This window comes from Hemitrygon akajei, chromosome 15, assembly GCF_048418815.1.
Source record: "Hemitrygon akajei chromosome 15, sHemAka1.3, whole genome shotgun sequence".
Taxonomy (NCBI): domain Eukaryota; kingdom Metazoa; phylum Chordata; class Chondrichthyes; order Myliobatiformes; family Dasyatidae; genus Hemitrygon; species Hemitrygon akajei.
This window is the reverse complement of record NC_133138.1, coordinates 58,719,909-58,741,170: the sequence shown is the minus strand read 5'-3', so window position 1 is coordinate 58,741,170 and position 21,262 is coordinate 58,719,909. Positions and strand designations below refer to the sequence as shown.

General features: G+C 38.5%; 1 protein-coding gene across 4 annotated transcripts in view; it reads right to left on the bottom strand.

The window, feature by feature from the left end:
- The window catches only part of fbxo38 (F-box protein 38), a 75,854-nt gene that overhangs the window by 41,604 nt on the left and 12,988 nt on the right, over positions 1 to 21,262 (bottom strand). For all 4 annotated transcript variants that reach the window (XM_073067633.1, XM_073067634.1, XM_073067636.1 and 1 more), the window contains exons 2-12: positions 19,012 to 19,181; positions 15,823 to 15,956; positions 15,311 to 15,474; positions 12,626 to 12,791; positions 12,373 to 12,510; positions 12,051 to 12,188; positions 10,710 to 10,803; positions 8,630 to 8,760; positions 8,287 to 8,457; positions 7,279 to 7,421; positions 1,011 to 1,200 (exon numbers count right to left, since the gene is read on the bottom strand). In XM_073067633.1, coding sequence (XP_072923734.1) covers positions 1,011 to 1,200; positions 7,279 to 7,421; positions 8,287 to 8,457; positions 8,630 to 8,760; positions 10,710 to 10,803; positions 12,051 to 12,188; positions 12,373 to 12,510; positions 12,626 to 12,791; positions 15,311 to 15,474; positions 15,823 to 15,956; positions 19,012 to 19,139 — 1,597 coding nt within the window. In that variant the 5' untranslated portion in view covers positions 19,140 to 19,181. The remainder of the gene's footprint in view (positions 1 to 1,010; positions 1,201 to 7,278; positions 7,422 to 8,286; positions 8,458 to 8,629; positions 8,761 to 10,709; positions 10,804 to 12,050; positions 12,189 to 12,372; positions 12,511 to 12,625; positions 12,792 to 15,310; positions 15,475 to 15,822; positions 15,957 to 19,011; positions 19,182 to 21,262) is intronic.

Here is a 21,262-nt window from a genome sequence, read left to right as displayed (position 1 = left end):
AGACAATCAAATAGGACCCACAACACTTTCTTATTAGTCAAGAAGGTACAGCAGTGTCCAGACTTTCTCTGAGGAGACTAAAGTGTGCAAGGTTCCCCGACCCCATTTTAACAATTTTCTCCAGGAGCACCATCGAGAGTATCCTGTCAGGCTGCATCATTGCGTGGTACAGAAGCTGCAAGACTTCAGATTGCGAGAACCTTTCTAAGATAGTAAACACTGCTGAGAGTATTACCAGGAATCCACCCCCCACCCCATTTGTGACATTTACTGGGAGTGTTGTATAGAAAGGGGTTGAAGCGTTGTTGAGGATCACTACCACCCACCCCACAATTTCTTTGACCCACTACCGTCAGGACTAGGACTGCCAGACTGGGTAACAGCTTCTTCCCTCGGGTTGTGAGACTAATGAATACCCTGTCACCAAGTTCTTATCACTAGGACAACAAATAGTTTACTTACTGTCTACCTGTGCTACACACTATGTGCACTTTGAATTATACTTAATAATTTACTTGTGGTAATATTTTGTTTTACAAGTTGTGTATATGCATGTTTCGTAGGTGCACCATGGTCCAGAAGAACTGTGTTTTGTTTGGCTGTATATATCTATGTACAGCGTCAGACGACAAACTTGAAAATTACTTTATTTGCATACAACTGAGAGAACATGGGGAAGGCAACCACAAATTTACAACAGTCTTATCTGATGCACTAGCATAGTGTAAATCCCATCACAGGGAAGAATGATGTTGGCCAGAATAAGCTAAAGATACTGCTGAAAAACTGCCAGCTCTCAAAGCATCCACTCTGATTTAGCCACACACAGAGACCTAGCTGGTAGAGATGCTTGGCTAACAGGTCCACTGAGACAGTTGAAGTCCTGGCCTCTGATGCTGTGACGAGTTTGCACATTCTCATGACTATATGGGTTTCCTTCATATATCTGATAATGTGGATCTTGCAACATAAAGTTGAGTAAACTATAGAACTGCTGAAAGAAAAATTACCATTCACTGGGTTCGGGAGATCAGCTGCTGCTCTCTCTTGTTGGACATCATTTTCCTCATTATTGTTGTTATTGATGTTAGCGTGATTATTTTGGTGGTTATCATTATCATTGTTGGAGTTCTGATTACTAACAAGAGCAGAAGAAACACCAATTCCTGTGCCGGCACTCAACCCTACACGAGCACAGCCCTGAAGTAACAGATAAGAAAAACAGCAACTATTACAATTTCATTCTAAGCTTTCTTCCTTGCATTAAATGATTTGCAGAATTATCAGCAAAATCTATGTGTGGCTGGAATTGATAAACTCGGGTGACTGCAGTCAGTTAAAGCAAATATTCTTCTTCCAATGATATCCATCAACTACATTACATAAAATACAACAAAAAATTCAATGCTGATGCTTCAAGCTCATTTTCAGAAACAGCAAGCAAACTAATAGATGTTACAGGGATCAGTATAGAAATTTCATGTATTTACAAATCCTTACCAGTTACAGTGGATTCTGGTTAACTGGGCCACTGGTTAATCGGGGCAGTTGCTTATTTGGGAGAACTCTTACAGAGTAAAATCTAATTGAGAAAAAGGCTGGGATTCCCTTCATTTATTTGGAACACTATGCAGCTGAATTGGGGCAGGAGACTGTGGCCAAATAGCTTCTAACTAGTATCAGACACGTGCACTTATGTGGCATTTAGATATTACACCATGCTTAGTATGAACAGTTTTAAAATAGCGTCAATTGTGTGTGCTTGTGTTCAAAAAACAGTGATCTTTGTCACTGATGGCTCGTGAGAAATAAGCAGCAAGACAATTCAGAACTGGTTTGCTCACTGCGATTTCAAACCTTGAGGCTTGGAGATGCCAGAAACAGCTGGAAATGAAAATAAAACGATTTCACTATTTCAACATGTTAGTAATTTAGAAACATAGAAAACCTACAGAACAATACAGGCCTTTCGGCCCACAAACCTGTGCCGAACATGTCCTTACCCGAGAACTACATAGGCTAACCCATAGCCCTCTATTTTTCTAAGCTCCACGTACCTATCCAGGAGTCTCTTAAAAGACCCTATTGTTTTGGCCTCCACCACTGTCGTGGGCAGACCATTCCACGCACTCACCACTCGCTGCATAAAAAACTTACCCGACATCTTCTCTGTACCTACACCCAGCACTTTAAACCTGTGTCCTCTTGTGGCAACCATTTCAGCCCTGGGAAAAACCTCTGACTATCCACATGATCAATGCCTCTCATCATCTTATACACTTCTATCAGGTCACCTCTCATCCTCTGTCGCTCCAAGGAGAAAAGGTCAAGTTTACTCAACCTATTCTCATTAGACACGCTCCCCAATCCAAGCAACATCCTTGTAAATCTCCTCTGCACCCTTTCTATGGTTTCCACATCCTTCTTGTAGTGAGGGGACCAGAATTGAGCACAGTACTCCAAGTGGGGTCTGACCAGGGTCCTATATAGCTGCAACATTACATTTCGTCTCTTAAACTCAGTCCACGGTTGATGAACGCCAATGCACCATATGCTTTCTTAACCACACAGTCAACCTGCAGAGCAGCTTGGAGTGCTCTATGGACTCGGACCCCAAGATCCCTCTGATCCTCCACACTGCTGAGAGTCTTACCATTAATGCTAAATTCTCCCATCATATTTTACCTACCAAAATGAACTACTTCACACTTACCTGAGTTGAACTCCATTTGCCACTTCTCAGCCCAGTTTTGCATCCTATCAATGTCCAGCTGTAACCTCTGACATCCCTCCATACTATCCACAACACCCCCAACCTTTGTGTCAGCAGCAAATTTACTAACCCATCTCTCCACTTCCTCATCCAGGTCATTTATAAAAATCACAAAGAGTAGGGGTCACAGAACAGATCCCTGAGGCACACTACTGGTCACTGACCTCTATGCAGAATATGACCCATCTACAACCACTCTTTGCCTGCTGTGGGCAAGCCAGTTCTGGATCCAGAAAGCAATGTCCCCTTGCATCCCATGCCTCCTTACTTTTTCAATAAGCTTTGCATGGGGTATCTTATCAAATGCCTTGCTGAAATCCTTATTCAATACATCTATGGTTCTACCTTCATCAATGTGTTTAGTCACATTCTCAAAAAATTCAATCAGGCTCATAAGGCATGACCTGCCTTTGACAAAGCCAAGTTGACTATTCCCAATCATATTATGCCTCTCCAAATGTTCATTAATCCTGCCTCTCAGGATCTTCTCCATCAACTTACCAACCACTGAAGTAAGACTCACTGGCCTATAATTTCCTAGGCTATCTCTACTCCCTTTCTTGAATAAGAGAACAACATCTGCAACCCTCCAATCCTCTGGAACCTCTCCCATTCTCATTAATGATGCAAAGATCATTGCCTGGGGCTCAGCGATCCCCTCCCTCGCTTCCCACAGCAGCCTGGGGTACATCCTGTCTGGTGCCGGTGACTTGTCCAACTTGATGCTTTCCCAAAGCTCCAAAACATCATCTTCCTTCATATCTACATGCTCATGCATTTCAGTCCGCTGCAAGTCATCCGTACAATCACCAAGATCCTTTTCCGTAGTGAATACTGAAGTATTCATTAAGTACCTCTGCTATCTCCTCTGGTTCCATACACACTTTTCCACTGTCACACGACTGGTCCTATTCTCTCAGTCTTATCCTCTTGCTCTTCACATACCTGTAGAATGCCGTGGGGTTTTCCTTAATCCTATCCGCCATGGCCCCTTCTGGCTCTCCTTATTTCATTCTTAAGCTCCTTCCTGCTAGCTTTATAATCTAGATCTCTATCATTACCTAGTTTTTGAACCTTTCGTAAGCTCTTCTTTTCCTCTTGACTAGATTTTCAACAGCCTTTGTACACCATGGTTCCTCTACCCTGCAATCCTTTCCCTGTCTCATTGGAACGTACCTACGCAGAATCCCACGCAAATATCCCTTGAACATTTGCCACATTTCTTCCGTACGTTTCCCTGAGAAAATCTGTTTCTAATTTATGCTTCCAAGTTCCTGCCTGATAGCCTCATATTTCCCCTTACTCCAATTAAACGTTTCCCTAACTTGTCTGTTCCTATCACTCTCCAATGCTATGGTAAAGGAGATAGAATTGTGATCACTATCTCCAAAATGCTCTCCCACTGAGAGACCTGACACCTGACCAGGTTCATTTCCCAATACCAGATCAAATACAGCTTCTCCTCTTATAGGCTTATCTACATATTGTGTCAAGAAACCTTTTTGAACACACCTACTGAACTCCAACCCACCTAAACCCCTTGATCTAGGGAGATGCCAATCAATATTTGGGAAATTAAAATCTCCCATCATGTTACTATTACACCTTTCCAGAATGTGTCTCCCTATCTGCTCTTCAATTTCCCTGTTATTATTGGGTGACCTATAAAAAACACCCAGTAGAGTTATTGACCCCTTCCTACTCCTAACTTCCACCCACAGAGCCTCCGTAGAAAATCCTTCCACAACTTCTTCCTTTTCTGCAGCCGTAACACTATCCCTGATCAACAGTGCCACCCCCCCCCCCCCCCACCTCTTTAGTCTCCCTCCCTGTCCTTTCTGAAACATCTAAAGCCTGGCACTAGAAGTAGCCATTCCTACTCCTGCACCATCCAAGTCTCTGTAATGGCCACAACATCATAGCTCCAAGTGCTGATCCACGCTCTAAGCTCATTCACTTTGTTCACAACACTCCTCGCATTAAAACAGACACATCTCAAACTATCGGTCTGAGTGCGTACCTTTTCTATCATCTACCTATCCTGCCTTTCCGACTATCTCCATGCTTTTTCTATTTGTTAGACAACTTTCCATTCCTCCATCATATCAGCTCGGTTCCCATCCCACAGCAATTCTAGTTTAAACTCTCCCCAATAGGCTTTACAACCCTCCTGCCAGGATATTGATCCCTCTCAGATTCAAGTGCAACCTGTCCTTTTTGTACAGGTTACACCTGCCCCAAAAGAGGTCCCAATGATCCAGAAATCTGAATCCCTGCCCCCTGCTCCAATCCCTCAGGCATGCAGTTATCCTGCACCTCATTCTATTCCTATACTCACTGTCACGAGGCATAAGTAGTAATCCCAAGATTATTACCTTTGAGGTCCTGCTTCTCAACTTCCTTCCTAACTCCCTGTAGTCTGTTTTCAGGACCTCCTCCCTTTTCCTACCTAAGTTGTTGGTATCAATATGTACCACGACTTCTGTCTGTTCTCCTTCCCACTTCAAGATATCATGGACGCGATCAGAAACGTCCTGGACCCTGGCACCTGGGAGACAAACTATCATCCGCATTTCTTTCCTGTGTCCACAGAATCGTCTGTCTGACCCCCTAACTATAGAGTCCCCTATCACTACTGCCATCTTCCTCCTTTCCCTACCCTTCTGAGCCACAGGTCCAGATGCTGTGCCAGAGGCATGGCCACTGTTGCTGCTCCCAGGTAGGCCGTCTCCTCCAACAGTACTCAAACAGGTGTACTTATTGTTTAGGGGGACAGCCACAGGGGGGGGGGCTCTCTAACATTTGCCTCTTGCCCCTCCCTCTCCTGACAGTTACCCACATCTGTCTCCCCAGGCCCCGAAGTGACTACCTGCCTATAGTTCCTCTCTATCACCACCTTGCCCTCCCTGACCAAACGAAGGTCATCAAGCTGCATCTCCAGTTCCCTAACGCGGTCCCTAAGGAGCTGCAGCTCAACGCACCTGATATAGATGTTGTCATCCGGGAGGCTGGGATTCTCCCAGACCTCCCACATCTGACAGTGAGCACAGAAAACCGGCCTTACACACATACTTACTGTCTGTATTCTACACTGATAACCTACCTTGCCTCAACCCATTATTGTCGAAGCCCCGTTGAGCCAAAGCCTTCCTACTCTGTATCCCTCTACTCCGATAAACCTGTCTTCTTTTTAAACTCTTCTCGCTGTTCTCACTGGTTGACGTCCACTCGCTTGCGCAGTCGTGTCCTGATCAAACCGCTGAAGAAACAGCTGTCACCTTTTGAACTCTTCTCACTGTTCTCACTGGTTGACGTCCACGCGCTTGTGCAGTCGTGTCCCGTTCAAACCGCTGCAGAAATAACTATCACCTTTTGAACTCTTCTCACTTTTAAACTCTTCTCACTGTTCTCACTGGCTGACATCCACGCGTTTGCGCAGTCATGCCCCATTCAAACCGTTGAAGAATAACCCTTCAAACTGCTGAAGAAATAACCCTTCAAATCGCTGAAAAATTTGAAGGTTATTGACAATCATCTTAAATGAAAATGAGGATTTAGAAGATGTGATCTACACTAGGTGTCTGCGCTGATTTTGTTCATTTACTGTCAATCAAAAGAGTACATTGGATGAACTCTTCAGTCGATAACTATTAAGAACTAACAGTTTTATAATACTGTAGGAGTATTGATAGTGTTCTAATTTTTTTGTATTTAATTTAAATACATAATTTGTTACTCAGTTAAACATTAGACTTTTTAACTATTTCCATGAAACTAGCTAATTGGGGTAGCTGCTTAATTTTGCCAAAATGTACTGGTCCCAATCTATCCCAATTAAGCGGAATCCACTGTATCTAGACTAGGAGGCTGGGTGTACTAGATTGAAGTTTGCTGATAATACAAAGGTGAATGCGAGACCGTGAGAAGGATGGGGTTTATAAAACGAATGTATGTGGAACAGTGTGGAGAAACATGATATTATTCATTATATGTAAAGAGAGACACTACTGAATGAATGCACTGAGGTCTTGAGAGTCCATATACAAGAAACACTAATTCAACAAGTAGGTGCAGCAGGCAATTAAACAAACACACATATGAAATACTGGCTTCAATTAAGAGGAAATGGAGCACAATAGTAAGGAAGTTCTGCTTCTAGACTTAAGTGATTGAATACAATTGTGGTCTCATTGCTTAGTAAGGTTATATGTACCATGAGACAGTGAGACAAAGGATGACTGGGTTAATCAGCTTGAACCTTGAAAGTGCAAAGGTGACCAACTGAAACATATTTAAGGAAAGCTCCTGAAATGTTGTTTTTGCTCGCGAGGGAATATGGAATATGCTAGCTTGGAGAACAGTTTCATGAATCTCAGAATTGATTTAACTTGAAAAAACCTTCAGACAAAATAGCGCCTATTAAAGTTGGAGACCACACAGTCAAAACAGCAGTTTATAAAGAATTACCATTGATGCGTTTGTTCTTACAACAACAAATATCATACCTTTGGAGGTTCCCGGAACATTTGATCCAATGAAATAAACTCCAAACTTGGCAACATTTCTACAAATTGACTAAATGATTCCAATTTAATGGCATGACAACGAACAAGTGTGAGATCCACTAGGCGACTCCATCTTGAGTGGTCTATAAAATATCAAACGATTACTTGTAGAATGAATTTCTCTTTAACATTTAAACTAGTAAACATGATGAGTGTAATATTGTTCATGCATTATGAATTTCAGTAATTACTCCATATTAAAGCACATTAATGCTATAATTTTAATTCCTATTTGCATGAGACTGCACAATTAAAAAAATATTAAAGAATTGTGCTGAAAGTCACGTCTGTTTCCTTAAATCTTCAAATTTATTTATCACTGTCACAGTTCTTTAATCTAATTCAGTGCAAGTGAAATCTGAATATGTCATTTGAGGCACTTGAAAGCCTAGACCTTCTTTTGCCTGGTTCAATTTATGAACTGTTTGAAAGAATGTATTTATATTGCATTTATATACAAATTATATACTGTAAGCAATGTAGCAGTAAGTAGTCTCTTAAAAATTACTTCCTACTGGTATCACTACTATTGTATACCACTTTCTGACAAATGTAAAATAATGCCATTAACTTAGTTAATTTAGTGAACTAAAAAGGGGTATAATTGACATTTTTTCTGGATTCAAAGTGACTTTAATATCACCTACAATGACCGTTTACCTTTAGTCACTGAAATTGGCAGCTTTAGCTTTTTTGATTTTCTTAAGCAATTTACATTTTAATTCCAATTTAATATTTGTAACTTACAGTAATTTTTAGTACTACTACTGCAAAACAACAAATTTCACAACATATATCACTGATAATAAACCCAATTCTGGTTCAACTTCAGGCATCTGGAGTATCCTCAGTCAATTTATGTTCAGATAATTTAAGTCTAGGTTACTTAATCAAAATTAACAAAAATATGAATAATATAACTGCAGACCTTATACAATTTCAATGTACCTGTTATCCAGTTGTGAGCATTGTGGAGATGTGGGCAGTTATAAATATGTAAATATTTGATGCAAGGAAATACTTCATTTACTGCTTTCATCCCAATATCTGTAATGATACCCGGATTTTCCACCACATCTGCCAAACCGTGTTTCACTAATTCAGCATTATTCATTTGACCTGGCAAAATAGAAGTACATCTTGTAAACCATACTTGATAGTTTGAGCATATAGAGATAATTAACATCTTCTTTCCAAACAAGCTGTCGTATCTGTTTACAAAAACACCCTGATTTATTATCATCAAATCAGCATCAGCTTAGGAAAAAGGAAAAGAAAGTTAGATCCTTACATTGCAACAAAAACTCATCAACATATCCAAGATGTAGAGTTTCAAACTGGGGAAATTCTAGCTCTGCCATTTTTAGTGCTGAGAAAACACCATCTTTGGTTAGTGAAGGTTGAATACGAACTTCGTGTAACCTGAAGTAAAACAAACAGAACAATTTTTCTATTAGTAAATTCAATAGTTCGTTAAAACTTAAATATTTTATCACTCACTAAACCAATAGCTCAGAGCACAGTAAGTACTGCCTTGTTTGCACAGTAACGTACAAATGTTGTTAGTTTCAACTTTTTGCTTTGGGTGTAAATCTAAATATTTCTTTCACTTCTATTCTATTTGTTTTTGCTCAATGGTGCATTGCCCATCCAAAATGAATATTTGAGTACTCATCAACCAACCCTGCATTCCCCTTCTCCATGGTGGTGGCAGTTGTGGAAAAGCTGTCGCACTAGGGCAGTTCAACTCTCTCGATCCCAGAAGGTCGGATCCAATGGTATGAACAAGCTTCACAAACTGAAGTCTTCCTTGGTTGCAGTGTATGTACATGCTCCCGATGCAGCCTCCTCTACATTGGTGAGACCCATCGTAAACTGAGACACCACTTCGTCGAGCACCTCTGCACCATTCATTACAAGCGTGACTTCAGTGGCTAAAAACTCCATTCCCATTCTGACGTGTCAGTCCACGGCCTCTTTTTATGCTTAGGTCAGGCCACCTTCAGTGTGGAGGATCAACACCTTATATTCTATCTGGGTATCCTCCAACCTGATGGCATGAGTATTGATTTCTCCTTTCGCTGAACAAATTCCTCCACACCACCCTTCCTCTTTACCCCACTCTGACCTTTCACTTCTCACATGCTTATTACTTTCCTCCTTCTTCCCTTTCTCCAATTGTCCATTCTCCTCTGCTATCAGATTCTTTCTTCTCCAGCCCTTGACCTTTCCCACCCACCTGGCTTCACCTATCACCTTCCAGCTGGCCTCTCTCCCCTCCCCCCCACCTTTTTATTCAGGCCTTCCCCCTTCCTTTCCAGTCCTGAAAAAGGGTCTTAGCCCAAAACTCTTTTCCACTGATGTGGTCTGATCTATTGAGTTCTTCCTGTGCTGCTTTGGATTTTCAGCATCTTCAGACTTTCTTGTTTTTGTGATATAACCCATATAGTGTACATAAAAGATCGTCAATTATTTTGTGTAAAGCAATAAAATGTGAACATATTACTTCCAGTAGCAATGTTAACACTGTGATACACATTTGAAGTGAAATTCATACTTAATTAGACCAAGATTTCTGTGATTCCATGATGTGCCAATATTGCCTGATTCCTAAATTTAAAGTTAGATTTTATTTAAAATCAATCAGACAGCAAAGAGTATTCAATTTAAGGTTTTCATCATGATATTATTATTAATATACAATAATTTTTCATGAGCTTCTTAACCCCATCAGGTTTACAAGATTTTTCTCAAATCTTATTTGTCTCACAAACCTTTCTACTTTCATTTTTGTTAGCCTTTTGTTAACTTTCCTGTAGTCCCACAACATGGAATTGAAATTAGGTTTTTATTGTCACATGTACTGAGGTATTGTGAAAAGCTTGTCGCATACTGTTCACTGTTCAAGTCATTACACAGTGCATTGAAGTAGTAGAAAGTTAAGCAACAACAGAATGCAGAATAAAGTACAACAGCTACAGACGACATTAAGAATTCAAAATGGTTCTTATTTTATGATATTGCAGAGGAAACAAATTAACTTATGAATCTTCCAGCTTATAAAAAATAATTTCACATCGGAACTATCTTCCAATTTGTTCCAACAATATTTAGTTATTCTTTATGTTACTGAGACATCACCAGAAAAAAAAATCATATAGAAAACAAGCATGATATCTTTAAAATAAAATACTTAGGGTATTCCTTCACATATTATTGCATTTGGCACACTATTGTTTTTTTTTAAGGAAATGTAATTTGAAATGACTAAAACAAAAAACATATGAAATGCAAATCTGTCCAGAAGCACATAGTATTCCAGGCATGCAATGCAACTCACAATGGTTATGAAGTATGTTACATAAACTTACCTACGTGCAGCAGTAATAATGAGGTAGCCAAGGTCCACTTCAAGTGCATTTTTGCATGCTCCAAATACAATAGTATGCAGATTTCTGAAGCCACCTATGATGAAAAAAAAAGTATTTATAGAGGTTCGATTCTGAGAGGCATAAGCAAATTTCTTATCTTAAAAAAAAAAGCCTTTAACTTTTGTACCACAGCGTCAGAGTTATACAGCACAGAGACCGAGTCTGCACCTCAACTTGTCCATGCTGGCCAAGTTGTTGCCCTGAGCTAGTCCTATTTGGCTGCACTTGGTCCAAATCCTGTATGAATGTAGTTTAAATGTTGTAATTATATACTATAGCTTACTCTGGCAATTTGTTCCATATACCCACCAATTTATGTCTGAAAAATTGTCTCTTAGATCCCTTTTACATTTTTCCCTTCTAACAATATATGCCCTCTACTTCTAGACTCCCCTACCCTGGGAAAAATCAATGTGACTATCTGTATTATGAGATCACTTTCAAGGGAGAATCCCATCATCATGCACCTTTCAGATTATCTAAACTTACCATGACATCTAAGCAGTGTTCAGTAATGCAGCTGATCATTAAATCCTGTTGAGTAACTGCATTAAGTACTCGGCTACTTTATGCATTCACAAAATCTCATTTTGATCTTCAAGAGTTGCAGACTATCACATCAAACCCCACTTACACATTAAAATAGAAAGTGAACATATTTACACTGAACTAAAAATTTAACTTTGTTAAAGCAGTTCTATATTTACAGTTTAGCTCCTGGAGTAAACCGAAGTAACAAAGTGTGCAAATTAAATATAATTATAATCCTTTATAAATGATTTTTCTGTAATTCTATTTTTAAAAAGAGACTAAGCTCAGCAAATACAGAAGATAGATGGAATATTAGATCTCCCACTAATGATGCACTTCACACTGGATAAGAATATTAGAATTAATATATTATGGATGGCCAATTCATTTCCTCCAATTTTGCTTCAATACTGAAGTTGAAAGTCATTCCTGGTTTTTCCTGAAATACCAACCTTTTCTCGGAAATTACAAGAATGTAAATTGCATGATATTTTCCCGCTATGCACATGCAGGAAAGCCTGATATAGATCCCATTAAATTGGTGGTCTTTCAAACATAAAGCACACAAATATATTTCAATCTGTTATCACTTCAATTCCAAATCTTCTAACTAAATGAAAGTCTTCTGGGGTTTGTTTACTTAGAGCTAGATGTAACTGAAGTTTTGCACGAGGACTATTTTTCTGTGTGAATAATAAACTAAGTCAAAATTTTAACACATTAGTCCATTGTATAATGACAAGTCAGTACCTGATCTTGAGCTGTCCTCAACAACATGTTGAATTAATCCTCCAAGAAAAGGTACTCGAACCAGTTCTAAATGTTCTAAATTTCTGGCTGAAGCTAACCCAGTCACTAATGGAACATACTTTAAGGAATTTGTGGGACCTAAAAAATACAAAATAACACACAAATTTTAATTTAGAAATTTATCTTTGAACAAGTTAAACTATATAAAGTTAAAATATTAGTTAAAAGTTAAAATATATAAATCATGGCTTACAACAGAATTTATAAAAGTACACTTGAAAAAAACAGAAAAACACATGCTCGAATTATTCTTCCTTAGTACCTGCACAATTCCTCATAACAAATGTACGTAAACTGACACAGAGAAAGTCTTTGAAAGGCTGAGGTTTGATTAGTCGCACCCACTGCAAATACAGGTTTCTCAACATTGGGATACAAGGAATTTCTGGAACATTTACTCCTAGAAGAAAAATAAATTAATTAATGCAAGTTTAATGGAATAATTTAGCTGTTAGATTTTAAGAGAAAAATCCTTCATTTCTAACAGTGAATCATACGTCAGAGAAAGGGCTTACCAACTAGATGAAGAGTTTGTATCTTCACTCCTACTGGAATTGTTAATTTATTTTCTGTAGGGACTGGGAAAGCACCATTACGATTTCGAAATTTTCCCAAAATGTGGACCTGTGGCATGTAATTCCAGATGGCTTCAACTAATTCTAAATGAGAAGTTTCTACACCCTGCCAAAGTAAAAAAAACATAATTATGATGGTATGGAGGAAACAAAAGCACAGCCAACACTCTTTAAAGTTTACTTTGATCTAAAATACATGATGGTAAATTATACATTTCAGTCAATATGTATTTCCACATTTGTCAGAAACTTCTTGGAAAATCACTGAGGGCTTTCTGCAAGGAAAATGGGATTCATTCAGATAGAAACCACAGCCAAGAAAGTACCGTAGATTCCGGATTTTAAGCCGCTACTTTTTTCCCACATTTTGAACAGCTTTGAACTTTGCGGCCAATAATCCGAAGCGGCTAATGCATTATTTTTTTCATGCCGCCTCGTAAACATTTTGCCTCGTAACAGTAGACCAATAAAATTGATGAGTAGTTCACAGAGGTCCAATGAAATTGTACGATAAATCAAGCGCACTTTCACAATTAAATTATTGTAAATCAGTCATTTGTACTCACCCTCATCAACATGGAAAACACTCGAAGCATTGTGCTACCTACCCTACTTAGTTTAAACTATATTTGTTTTCTGTACTACATCGCGGGATGCTATGACGACACACCCGGTTTCGCGGTGTCTTGTAGGAAAATGCCGTTTGCGATGAAACGGAAAGGAGGGGGGAGCGCATTACGCGAGCGGCTTTGGATCTGAGCGAACTCTGCTTTTAAATGCCGTTTGCGATGAAACAGAAAGGAGGGGGGGAGCGCATTACGCGAGCGGCTTTGGATCTGAGCGAACTCTGCTTTTAAATGCCGTTTGCGATGAAACGGAAAGGAGGGGGGAGCGCATTACGCGAGCGGCTTTGGATCTGAGCGAACTCTGCTTTTAAGTTAAAGGTATCAATAACTTTTCCTGGTAGGCTGCAGTATATATATTTTTTACCAGTCGTTAGGAGATATTGGAATGTTGTTCAGTAAAGAAGTATACGCAACGTATATTTAAAAGTAGCCGCGTACGGGCACGGTTCGAAAAAAAGCATTTGCAATATGTATTTGTTTTTGTTACCATATGGATTTAATTAAAAGTTAAAAAAATCCTCACGTGTAATATCTTTCTGTGTAAATATCTCATATTACAACGTGGGACACCTGCGGCCGAAAATCCGGTGCGGCCTTTACAATTAAAAAAATGATTTTATTTCTAAAATTAGAGCCAGCGGCTTAAAATCAGGTGCGCTCTGTAGTCCGGAATCTACGGTACACCAGAACCTCTACTTCCTCAGGAGGCTAAAGAAACTTGGTATGTCCCTTTGACCATCACCAACTTTTCCAAATGCACCATAGAAAGCATTGTATCTAGATGTCTGCAGCTTGGTACGGTAACTGATCTGTCAAGACCTCAAGAAACTGCAGAGTTGTGGACATAGCTCAGCACATCAAAAAAAGCAGCATCCCTTCCATGGACTCTGTCTACGCTTCTTGCTGCTTCAGTAAGGCAGCCAACATAATCAAACACATGCGCACCCTAGGCATTCTCACTTCTCACTCCTCCCGTCAGGCAGAAGACACAAAAGCCTGAAAGCATGAACCACCAGCTTCTATCCCGCTGTTATAGGACTATCGAATGGTCCCCTTGTAAATATGGATTCTTGACCTCACAATCTACCTTATGGCCTTGATCTAATCATTGCACTTTCTCTATAACTTTAAAATTTTATTTTGCATTCTGTAATTGCCTTTCCCTTGTATTACCTCAATGCACTAATGTGATGAAATTATCTGTATACAACCGCATGCAAAACAAAACCTTTCCACTGTGTCTCAGTACTTGTTACAATAGTACACCAATTTACTCTATTTTCTCAAATTGCAAAATAACAGCATCTGAATTTGAAATTTAGTGAAAAGATTTAACGAACAGCAGACTCAGACAAATGACAGTGAAACAAGTTTTTTTTTAGGTTTTCATCTGTCTTGCTGTAAATTCCTGTTTATTTTGGTCTCCTGCACTGATAATGACAAAACACCATAATGCTGAAAACAGGTTCTTGGACAATGATTAAGATTAAAAACACAGAATATATTCACTATTTAATATCTATTTCATTCACCAGGTGTAAAAAGAGCTCTAGATTCTTGTTTAAAAGATATTCCAAAATACTGTTAGGTAAACCATTCTAAGCTTTCGACCCATCAGCATGTTATGAGTCATTTGAAGAAAACTTTCTTTGACCTGCTCTTCGGTTTATATCCAATTAAAATTCTTGTCATCACATCCCCATACCACGATATTGATATTGACAGCGTTCAGCAATGAACATGCTTTTGAGCATGCAGGAGAGGACGCTCATGTACATCTTGTTCAAAACAGCAATCATCTATATTAATTTTGTACAGCTTCTGATACAGGTGATATATGAACTATGGCCAAATACTCTCCAGGTTTTGCTGTATCTGGGCACAGGATAATGCACAGTGGAATTTTAAATGGAACTGAACCTCATGCAATCTCAATTCTGCCTTTCCTTATGGTTAACTTTTAAAACTATACCACTTCCTGGAGATTAACTTTACTTACTAACAGATTAGGACAGGCCTGTAGAGCTTCAAGTACACCAGGAATGCTGAATGCATCATGTCCCCTTACTCGCCGCCGTTCTAAGTGTTGAGGATGCAACCCATACAGCTGTTCTAAATCAGGCATTTTCTTCAACAATGTTAAAAAACTGGCATCGACGAATCCTGGTTTTGAATACACAGAATTAGTTCATATTACTCTTCCACAAATTCAAAACTAGAAACATTAAGTGGAACAAATGTAATAACATTTTAGTTAAACATTTTGAGAACAATATGCATCTTCAATATATCAAATTAATAGATATCTGACATATAAGATTATACTGATTATATAACATTAGTATAATAAGGTCATTTCAAGTGCACAAGATGGATCAGTTTCCATAACTTCTTAGTGTTAGTAAACTATTGGGAGCAGCAATACAATGTAACACATTATGGTATAATTAAATTAAATCCTAAAACGAGAGCAATGCATAAATCAGTAATTTATTGTTACGTTTGATGTACCTGATGGCATGTACTCCCACCAACACCCAGCACAAAGATCAACAACCTTCACTACTCGCATGTACACTGTAACAGCCTCCTTCAACTTCCGAGACAAGCATTCCATACACATGATATCCTGTAGCGGAAGATACCTGCAAAAAGATTGGGATGTGGTCAATAACAGTTTTTCCTAGAAAACTGACATGATTATGCCTGGTTAGTCAATAGTTCAAGGTCAGAGAGAATGCTGATTGAAATAATGTTGATAAAATATGGAATATTACTGGAAATGAACATACCACAGGTCAAATAATCACATTGTTATGGAAACAAAATTAGCCTTCTCACCCTTCTCTTGTTATTTGGTAAACAGAGCACTACCAACAAATTTACAATAAGAGAACCTGAGTAGATCAGTTAACACATTTACTCATTAAAAACACACATAAAACTACATTGCTAGCAGTTTTAAATAAATAGGGTCAAAACGGCATAGGCAGACCTGACTAACAAACCTTCAGCGAGAATGAAAAATTTGGGAAATGTGCAAGTTCAGGGGTGGGACAGGAAACAATTGGAAGAAGTCTGATTTTGTGAACTAAGATAAGGGATAAAGAAGATATAGCAAAATTATTCAACTTTAGTGTAGAGAAGTCAAAGAGCTTCTTACCTGTATTAAAGACAAGATTGGAAGGGAAGAGGCGACGAAGGTTGAAAAGTCTGATTTGCAAAAGAGGAAAGAATCAGGCATTTAACCTTGCAATATATGTACCTCTATCAGGTCATCTCTCAGCCTCCTTCACTCTGGGGGGGGGCGGGGGTGGGAGTGCAGCCTGTCCAATCGCTCTTCATAACTAAGTTCTCCAATCCACTCCATGCCTTGAAGAATTTCCTCTGTAGCCGCTCCAGGGCAATGAGTTTGTTCCCACAGTATGGCAAACATAATTGTACACAACACTCAAAACATGTACTAAACTGTTTTGTAAAGTTGCCTTTAATCGGATTTATGCTGACTGATGAAGGCAAATATGCAACATACTTTATGCACCATTCTATCTACCTGTTTTAAGGAATTAGGATCTAGATCTTCAAGGTTCCCTATTCATCAATATTCCTCTACACCCTACCATTTACTGTTATGTCCTACCTCAACCTGGCTTCCTAAAGTGCATCCACCTTACACTTAACACAATTAAATATGATCTGCCAACACTCCCTCAACTTTCCATCTGATTTATACTATGCTGTAGCTTTGGATAAGTTCCATCATTATCTACAAAACCTTGAACTTTGAAGTCATCTACAAAATTATTAATCATTTCTCCTACAGTCACATCCAAGTCATTGATCTGTCTTTCCAAATGCACATGCATCCTATTCTTTATAAAGTTTCAAATAATTTATTTATCAGCCTGTAATTACCAAGCTAATCATTGCTGCCCTCCTTAACTAATGGAACAACATTAGATATCTTCAAGTCTACCTCACTTGTGGCTAACAAAGATGCAAATTTTTTCAGGACCCCAGCTATCTCTTTCATTGCTTCCCACAGCATTCTGGGATAGATTCTATGTATTCCATAACATTTAACACCTTACCCTTAATAGTGATATGCTCCAGACCATGAATGTACCCTACCACTCACTATCTTTCACATTCCATTCCTTGATGAACACCAAGGATGAGAAGTATTTATTTATGACCCTGCCTGCACAGATTAGCCCTTTGATCCTAAATGGATCCACCTTATTTCTGCACACTGCTCTTGCTATTGATAAATATATGGAATGTCTTGGGTTATTTCTCCCAACTTTCGCCAGATTTTCTTCTACACTATTGAAATCAGTCTTCCCTTTAACTAGAGGACTGACCTTATCCCTTTCCATGATGACCTTAAGACTTACAGAAATATGACTCTTGTTCCCAAATGGACACTTCTACTATATGGAGACACAAGAGACTGCAGCTGTTGGGAATCTTGAGCAACACACAGAAAATACTGGAGCAACTCAGGTGGACAGACAACATGGAGGGGATTAAACAATCGATATTTTGGGTTGAGACCCTTCATTAGGACATGCCTAGTTTCATTTCCTTAAGTCAAGTACTGCTCCATCTCTAGTGGAGCCATCTACGTATCATCTCAAAAACCTCTCTTGCATCTAACCCATCTAAGCCCCTTGCACTAAGGAAACCATAGTCAATACTGCGAAAACTACAATCCCTAACTATTACTCTTGTACCTTTCTGCCATTTGCTTACATATCTCTTTCCTCTAATTCCCATTGACTACAGAAGTTCTCTAGCATAAACCTGCACAGTGATTGTACCTCTCTTATTCCCAAATTCTACCCACATAGCTTCATTTGATACCCCCAAAATACTGGCTAAAATTTAAAAAAAAGTAACAGGACAGGAAGAAAGCTTGGGAATATGGATGCAAATTTATTATCTTCAGACATGGATGACCAAATCTATGGTTTTAATCACAGAAACACTTGAGCTGTCAAAGTTAAAACTGTGGTTTCAATTAAGATTGAACAGCCAATAAATTTAATCAGGCTTGGGATATCAGTGAAATTAGAGAGGAGAGCAAGCGTGATGAATTAAGGTGGAAGTTAAGGCGAAAATAAGAAATTGCAAGGCAGAATTTTGGAGAAACTATCCAGTGGGAAACTTGAGAAACAGGATGTCAAATGAATCAAAGGAAGAACACAAGATGCTCAAAAAAGATGGAAGTGCCGGGGAAAAGTTGATTGGGCTGGAGGTAGGAGAAATGGGGAGGTATTGACAATGGACTAAGGTGATAAGAGTAATATCACCACTGCGTCAGTCTAAGCAGGATAAGTGGTAGAAAATGTAACAAGACTAAAAGGCTTCATTTAAGAAGAATGTCATCATCTCCCACAATAAACTTGTGGATGGCAGACCATCACTACCAAATAAATGGACATTCTATACACACATAGAAAACAGTGACTGCAGATGCATTTGAAAAATAGTCCATCCGCACTGAGTGAGCTGATATGGACAAATGAGATTATCGTGAGTCACTTCTAGATCGCATGCTTGGTGAAGAAGTTGTTAAGTATCCTCAGTTGGAGATTACTGTTCCTAAAAGGTAGGGTACATACCAAGATATTTGTCACAAGTCAAATAGTTCTCTCTTGCCACACAAAAATAGTAAAAGCTCTTATATGCACACACCTGAATATATGACATAGCACTTCATGCGAGAAATGATTCATATAATCCCTTGGCTCATCTTCTTTTGCAACTTCACCTATTTTATTCAAATTTGGACATGTTTTGATAATTTTTCGTCGAGGTCCCATCTTCAGCAAGTACCCCTTCGAGTATACTCCTTTATATAGTCACTAAAAATCCAAACATAACATTTTCAAAAAATAATCAGTAAGTTAGGATCATATGATTAATTAATGAACAACACACACAAAAGGTTGGAAAAGCTCAGGTTGGGCAGTATCAATTGAGAAAAATAACCTTAATTAATGAAGATGGCTTGGCATTGACATAGTTCTTCTGATCTCATCTACACTGATAAAGTAAGTTTCTAATTAACAAGAACTGTCGGCAAAAATAAAACACAATTTAGCACCAAGTGACAATCTCATGTAAGTGGTAATGACAGATCTTTTGCCATTCCATCCCTAGTAGAAAACATTAGAATACAAAAATTAGCAGGCAGCTTATTGTTTGAATAGCTTATATAAACAATCAGGAAACAAATGGTGGTTTATTGCACATGTTAATAAGGTACAGTACAGAAGTGAACTGTGGCAGAGAGATGGTAAGTATATGCTGATTCACTTGTGTGCCATGTAGATGTATGTTCCTCATCTGCCAACTAATACACTCTGCATTGATTAAGATGATTATATGATTATACTGCGCAAGGAATGATTGTTGTCTCGTGTTCCATGAGAATTTTCTGCTCTTCACTAGATCCCACAAGGTACTTTTTGTTCACCTAAATATGCACGGGGGCCTTGCTCTCATTTTCTTAAGTGCAACAGCGATGCACTGCACACTAAACTCACTGTCACAGCAACTTGTATTACATATAAACCTAGTCTGAAACACAGGGTCATTCTTGCATCAAGATTTGTGAGATTACAACATCAAATACAACTTTAATGGTATCCTTCAACCTGTGAAAAAGTTGTTCCAGAGAACACCCTTGAATTGACTTTTACCACTAGACCTAATGTGGGACAGCATCTCTTCACTTCCTTTATAATGCTTCATGTCTTTATATATTTCTTACTTGTGCAATCTGCCCATTCAGTTACCTGCATAACAGATTAATAATTATCATTTAGACCCATGTAACTTAGTACTAAGGCAAAATGCTGCAGATTCTGGAAATTAAAGTTCAAAGTAAATTTAGTATCAAGGTATGAATATGTCACTATATACTATCTTGAGATTTATTTTCTTGTGAGCAATCACAGTAGAACAAAGAAATACCTAATTAATACCTAATATCTAATCTGAAACCAAAGTGGAAACTTCTGGAAAGACTCAGCACATGACAGAAGGTCACCAACATGAAAGTCTCTCTCTTCTACTTCCTCTCTTAACAGGTGCAGTAGAACTGTTGTGTATTTCTAGGTTGATTCCATTTTTAATTTTTTTTTCTTTAATATCGTTACTGAGAGGTCTTAGATTTTCTTGCAAAAATGCATAAGAGGTCACAGTAAATGTTGTACTCAGTTTAAGTCAACATTTAAACCAGGATCTTACACAGGCAGGTTTTTTTAAGTGACAAAAAGTAGAATATTATTTAAAAAACATAAAGGTAACAAAATAATGAACTGAAATATCAAATCAGATCAGGTTGTAACAATCTTTTCAATGTCACATAAGCCAACAAGCCAAATTGAAAATTAAGTGTGGCCCTGAGAAGATATAAACCTCTTGTAGAATGAAGGAGCAGTGGTCTGGATAATATTCCTCACTAAACTTGAAAGAAAGAAAAACCTGGCTATTCATCTTACTCAGCTCTTCTGGATCTTGTGTGTAAAGTTTTCTTACATTTGGCTTAAAATAGTAGTGAATTGAACTGATTTTATTTCTTACATCCTTCACATACATGAATAAAAATCTTTAAGTTACGTCTCCATCTAAATGTGCAATATGGAATCCTAGTAATTTATAATAAACAGAACAGTCAGTGTAACAGAGAAATATACTCAAATCAGTGTGAGTTAATCAGTCTGATGGCCTGGTGGAAGAAGAATTTACGGAGCCTGTTTGTCCTGGCTTTTATGCTGCGGTACTGTTTCCTGGATGGTAGCAGCTGGAATAGATTGTGGTTGGGGTGACTCAGATTACATATCACAACTAATCGATGTTATCATCCAGTGACACGATGAAGCACAATGATTTTTTTCTCATTAAAGACGGAAAGTAAAACAGAGAAAAGGAAGAACAT